General features: G+C 39.6%; 1 protein-coding gene across 1 annotated transcript; it reads left to right on the top strand.

Moving 5' to 3' along the window:
- The first annotated feature begins 6,108 nt into the window (after nucleotides 1-6,108).
- Nucleotides 6,109-6,651, top strand: LOC145983519 (protein GVQW3-like). Its single transcript, XM_083116600.1, has one exon. The coding sequence runs from the start codon at nucleotides 6,109-6,111 to the stop codon at nucleotides 6,649-6,651; it is 543 nt and encodes a 180-aa protein (XP_082972726.1).
- The last annotated feature ends 240 nt before the right edge of the window (nucleotides 6,652-6,891 follow it).

Here is a 6,891-nt window from a genome sequence, read left to right as displayed (position 1 = left end):
TATCATTACAATGAAATAAATAGCCAGTGAAATCGGGAACATCATTTTGACTGACGCTGTATGTACTAACACATGGAAATAAAAAAAATCATTGGTTCCTCGTCCTATTTTTGAGGGGAAAACATCAACATGTTAATAAATGTCAATGTAAATTATCACACTTGCTTCCCTATCAGAAAGAAGAACAGAACTTTCTCTTCCCCTTCTATGTTCCAAATTGAACAGTTCCTGTCTTGAAAAGTTGTGGAAGAGTTTCAGTTTTTCTTTCTTTGATGAGTAGCGTAGTGGTAATGCCACCTCTTTGTAATTAAAGGGCTCCGGGTTTAATGCAAGGTGGAGGTAGTACAAGTTGTTCGGATTCCACTTTAAACTGCAAGTCCACAGTCCCGAAAAACATTTATGTGCATAAAGTGGGTTTAAAAATAAAACTCTACCGAACTCTACATACAGTGACATACCAAGAACTTTCGTTAGCCATCATTTTTACACCTTTTCCTGCAATAGACATTCTTTTTACTGGTCCAAAGTGGGACTATGATTCCCTCCACCAGAAGTGCCTATCCCCCTTAAGGCCCTGAACGCAGTCCCCCAAATCAAGAATTTCAAGGCAGCAAGCATAAGGATAATAGGCCAAAATTCATAACTAGATTCGATCATCATATCCCCAAATATTATTTTAATAAATGTAATAACTGAATTTAATTTTGATGCAAAAGCCTGTCAAGTGGTAAATATTTATATCTTAAAATGTATATTTTCGACACGCAGAAAGCTAGCACATTGATTTTTTAGATAATTTGAAATGCCAGATAATAAATTATGTGTATGCAGTGTTTTTGGACGAGGAATAGATGCTAAAAAGCCCACTTAATAATAAGATAGAAAAATCTAACTGGGCACACCACTTGCATACCCATGATTTTTCGTTTCGGAGGCGGCCGGAATTGTAAAGGTAGATATTACATAGCTGCTTCACTTTGTTCTGGGAGAAGACGGGATACGTATAAAATATTTCATAAATATTATTTTTTGCCTTCCTTTTTAAAGTTGTTCAAAGACAAATATCGGGGGGTTGTTTTAAGGTGAGTTTGCTTCTATCATTTTGCCCTTTCCAGAGTTTTTTACTGCTTTCATTTGAAAAAAATAATTTTCTCAAAATTTCAGAATTTCAAATTTTCTCAAAAATTCATAGGTAATTGTGGAGCTGCAGCACCATCATCTCCCCCAACCCTTACCCTGCGTACACCAGTGGGGCAAACCAAATATTCATGCTGCAGTTGTCTTAACGAAAATTTGTTTGTTCGTATGACTGATTCAATTATCGTTTCATACACAGAGCCGTAGATAGTAAAAATAGAATTTGTTGCCTCCTGCAGCAAATTCTCCTCTTAGGCTAAGAGTATTTCAAAGTAAAAAAAAATCTGGATTGTATCTCACGTGTAAAATTCACTTTCTGCGACAAGTTTGATATGCACATCTTACATTATATACCTATTTTTCTGTTGTATGGGTTCTTTACAATGCGTTAGTATGTAGTATATTTAGTACAATTATGACAGCACACGGAACAGACAATACAGTAGTATTTTTAATAGAACTTCTTCGTTAAAATGGTGCACCTGCAGGAAGAAATCGCACGGGCCAAGTCCTGTGAATAGGCTGGATGGGGAATAAATTCGAAGCAAAATTGGTGAAATGTTGCCTTTGGGACGCTCGATTTGTGGGATGGCGCGTTTTCCTGTTGCAAAAGCACTTTTTGGGTTTTTTGGAAAGTGATTCACCTAATGAACTGCGACATCATCTCCTGAAAATTTACTAAAATATTCAATCAACACCAAGAATATTGGTCGTGTCTGGCAATGTAGTAGCCGACCTTCGTGGCGGTGTGATTAGCACAGCGCGCTACGACGCCAGGGACCACGGGTTTTAATTTCGGGCTGGGCATGAGTGTTATTTGTGAGTGTTCCTTCATCAATTTTATCATATCATCACTCATTCTCATCGTCGCGATCAGCCCAAAGTGAAAGAATAGGGACGCTAAATAACAAAAAGCAAATCAAATTGTAATGTAGCTACAGTATAATCCTTCACAATCTTCTTATCAAGACCCAAACAGGGATAATTGCGAGCGAAGATAGCGGGATAATTTTTATATCTATTTATTTGCATACTTACAAGAATATTACATTAATTTAATTTTGCGTCAATACTTTCAAAGGATGCCGTGCTATTTACTCTTTCCCAACTTATTCTCCATTTGCTCATGGGCGCCAGAAACGAAAAGGGTACATCACTAAGAAATGGGGTGGAAAAAAGGTACAATTTCAAGTAAATGGTAAGACAAGAACAACAATAATATTTTCGTATATATCATCACAAAATGTAAACCGTGAAAATTGTACAGTTTTTTTTAGTGGTGACTTCCAGCGCTCTATGCCCCTTTTCTTCAATCCGCGGTTGTACACTGTGCGAAGCACTGCAAGCGAATCGAGCAAGACAAAAATTAGGGCATTAATTAAGAAACTGGCAATAATACTAATTTAATGAGTAAATATTTTCACACGGTGCCGCGACCTTTACACCTTCCAAATTGTTTGTTGTACCTGATGCTGTGTCAAACCATCTCTCTCACCTTCATTATCCTAAAGTGGCAGAAAAGTAACGTAAAATAAGGAATAGTTACCCGTGGATTTCTTATTTAGTAGTCGGTGCTCTATTTTACTTCACTACATTTTCATGCATCAGATGTTTGTTTTAGAAGAGAAGGAAGAAAGGCGGATGGCTATGACACCCACCGACACGCCGCTTAGCGAATAATCCAGAGTAAAATCCACTTTATACCATACGATCATCAATTGGTGTGGTGTCTAAATAATTATCATCATACGAATTTTATGCCAAAGCGCTAAATATTGATTGCCCCCCTCCCCGAACTTCAAAGTTCGTTCCCTCCTTACTATGGAAATTCTGTGCCAATCTAAAACTTAGCATTGCTATCCAATGTATGCCCTCGAAACTTTGGAAGCCAATTCCAATTTAACCTGACTGGTAACCCGAGAACACTTGTTCGAATTGTGTATATTTGTTTAAATATTTAAAAAATATGTAGGGTACGTACATGTATTCCATTCAGACTTTTGTTATATTAGGATATTCCAGTTAACGATGTCCTTGCTTATTTTGTTCAAGGAGTCTTGAAGAAAATTGTCAGCGGGGGAGGAAGGGGATTGGAATTAATGGGAAACCAGAAAGCAGCAAGAGCGAAAGACACGAATCAGAAAACATAAACAGATGCCTGTTAGAGTAACGAAAGAATACGAAACAGAAAATATAGCTGGGAAAGTCTATTGTAAACGCAGAGTATGTACACTGAAACAGAAAGAGCCTTCAACAAACGCCGACAGTGAAGTGGCTAATGTTGTCACTTTCTAATCAAGGTCCTTGATTCGATCCTCGGTGGAGGGCGCAGTTGTCCGGATCCCACTTTGAACTGTAGGTCTAGTCCCGATTAGCCTATATGAGGATAAAGTGGACTTAAAACATACAATGAACATCCATCTCTGAACTGAAAATCTGCGTTTTACACGTAGGTAATATATAAATTATTTATGATTGTTGACTACAAAAGTTAAGTGTAAGGCTCAGTCTATGAAATACTATAATGTAAATATATGAAACACTATCCTGAAACATATTGAGCCTAAAATTATTTTCTAAAAAATATGTTTGTATGCCGCAGGAGCGACTATCACTGTGAAATGCTGTGTGATTTCTTGTTCACACAAAACGTTATTGTGTACCATTGACATTTCTTGCTCATAGTAATGAGTTGGATTAAGTCTTACAGAGGAACTCTGCCAGTGTTTCCGGTTGAAACAAATGAAAACGTTATTTGTCGTGCTTTTTGCCAAACAACTGTTCTCACCAAGGATTTTCAAATGTTCATGTGTTGCTCAGTTGACCTCCTCTTTTTCATTCAGGGTCTTGTGCGAGTCGTATGTCGGAAATAGGAAAAATGAAGAAGGGTAAAAAATAATGAATTTGATAATCGATATTCATCACCAGATGTTATTAGAATTATTAAATAAAGACGATTTCGGTGGGCAGGTCATGAAGCACGAATGGGAGAAGAAAGAAAACTTACAGAATACTGTTTGGGAAACCTAATTGTAGGAAACTTATAGAAAGACCAAGACGAAGATGTAATGGCAATAAATTAGATGCTTATAAGGAAACTGGCAACAATGGAGAAACCTGAATTAATCTTGCTCATTGTAGGAACGGATAAAAAGTTTAAGTTGCTGTGACAATAAACTTTCCACTTTAGAGTTTAAGTTCGAGTTTGTGTTTTAAGTCCACTCTATGCACAGTATGGCTAGTCGTGACTGGGCCTACAGTTTAAAGTGTGATCCGAAGCATCATGTGCCTCAATCAGGTATCGAACCCGGGATCCCTCGGTTACAAGGGGACGCTCGCACTTTCCGCTTTAGGAATGCCACAGAGTTAGTTAATATTTTCTAATTACTTTCACTTTCAAAACTTAAAAGTTCAACAAATCTCGACTTCTGTGGAATAAAAGTCAGTGATATTTGTGTCAAGAAGTATAACTCAATTATACGACGCACGGTTTTAGAAGCGATATCGGGCGGAGTTACAGAGAGCGTGTCCTTGGCGACCAGCCAATAGCAGGAGTGCAACGTTGTACAGTTAGGTTTGCGCGCAATAAGTTCTTTATAAAACTCGCGACTTTAAGGTTCATCATTGCATGGGACACGACATTATGAACCTGACTGTCCAAGTCCCATGCATTTCCGTCGCCTACAGCCGGAGATATTGTTTCTCGAAGAAACAAGGGAAACAGCGCGTCTCTACACACACACAATGACCCTTCGTTTTTCTTCAGTGTTCCGTCTTTTTTTTTTTTTCAACCTTGTTAACCCCGCTGAGTTGTCTCTTGGTGAAGCTATGGGTATCAAATTCGGCTGAATACGAACAATAGCCCTTCATTGTCGTGGGCGTTTATGAACATTGTGAGTCTGAGTCACTTTCATTTCAGCGTTTTCGCAACAAGGGAACAAGGGCAGTGTAAGATAATTGTACCCATAAGCCACGAAAAACAGTTGTGAGATGATTCAATATGGCCCTTATTTATTGATTAAATGTTGGTTTATTTTCATTCGCTTTTCTTTTACTTTTGGCTAATCGCAGGATGAGGATGGATGATGATATGATGAAATTGATGAAGGAACACTTACGAACACTTATGCCCTAGCCGGGATTCGAACCCGGGACCCCTGGCGTCGTAGCACGCCGTGAAGTCCAGCCCATATGTTCGATAGTTATGCAATAGTGTGTGTTCCGCGAGTGTTACTTAATAATTTCGCGCTGGCCCCCATGGTGGAGTGGTTAGCATATCACGCTACGACGCCAGGGATCCCGGGTTTAAATCCCGGCCTGAACATGGATTTTGTGAATGTCCATCCATCAATTACATCATATCATCACTCATTCCCATCTTCGTAATTAGCCAAAAGTCACAGAAAAGTTATATAAAATAAAGTAAATCAAATCAAATTAATAATGTCGCTCTTGAAACCTATTACAAGTAGTACAGGCAGGCACCAAGAGTAAAATATTACTTTACGTTCACAAGACAGAAATCTAGTGTATTCTTGCTCCAAGGAATTGGCGTCGGAAGAAGTGCGTGCTCAAACAGTGTTTTCTCAGAGTCGAGAACTTACGGCTAAAGCGTGTGGGGTGTGTGTGCACACCGTGTTGCGTATTTTAAAACAGGGTAAAATATCTACCCCAGAAATCGTTGAACCCCTATTCAAATCTCCTGGGAAACATGCCAGAAAACAGAAACGAGAGTGATGATGGTCTTGCAGTTCCTCTACAATAAATACCTTCAAACTTCATTCAGGTACGAGTTTCTCTTATACGAGGGGGTATCCAAAAGTTTTAATTATAATAAAGAAGTTATAGAGATATTTACATGAAACTTTTTGTGCATAATCAGTGTCATTGCCATGCATACTTGTGCAAATATCAAATCTTTGTCTAACGTAATTTTCTTTCCACAGGCTGTAGAAGACATCAACCTGCATGATGAACAAAATTGAAGCCCGAAGTGTCATAAGGTTCCTCCATTTGAAGGGCAACAACGCACGCCAAATCCACGACGAAATGAAAGCTGTGTATGGGGATGAAAACCCATCATATGACACGGTTGTGAGGTGGAAGAGGAACTTTCAAAGTGGTCACATGTCCCTGACAGACGAGCCACGAGCGGGTAGACCCTCAATCAAGGATAATTTTGCCATGGTGAAGAAAGTGGAGGCCGTTATCCACGACGACAGAAGATCGACCATGGAAAGAGTGATGGCGGAGTCTGGACTAAGTTACGGAAGTGCGTGGAGGATCATTCATGAGGAACTGAACATGAATAAGGTATCTGCACGCTGGGTACCTCGCTTGTTGACACCTCTTCAAAAGCAAACTTGCCACGACTTTTCCCAGCAGAATTTGACTCTGTTGGAGCGGAATGAAGACGATTTTTTTGCTCGTCTCGTCACTATGGACGAGTGCTGGGTATACCTCTACGATCCGGAGACCAAAGAAATGAGCAAGGAGTGGAAACATTCATCCTGACCCCCTCCCAAGAAGGCGAAGGTCCAGAAATCTGCCGGAAAGGTGATGCTGTCCGTTTTTGGGATAGCCGCAGGGTAATCTTTACCGATTACCTTCCTAAGGGCGAGACCCTCAACAGCGATTACTACTGCAACCTTCTGGAGAAACTGCGTGATGCATTGAAACAAAAATGTCGTGGCATGATCAGCAAAGGCGTCCGTCTCCTGGCCGACAATGCACTTGTCCATACGGCCCAAGCAT

Source organism: Lepisma saccharinum, unplaced genomic scaffold (genome assembly GCF_977018435.1).
Source record: "Lepisma saccharinum unplaced genomic scaffold, izLepSacc3.1 HAP1_SCAFFOLD_1159, whole genome shotgun sequence".
NCBI classification, from domain to species: domain Eukaryota; kingdom Metazoa; phylum Arthropoda; class Insecta; order Zygentoma; family Lepismatidae; genus Lepisma; species Lepisma saccharinum.
The sequence above is the reverse complement of the archived record's forward strand: the minus strand, read 5'-3'. Positions and strand labels throughout refer to the sequence as shown.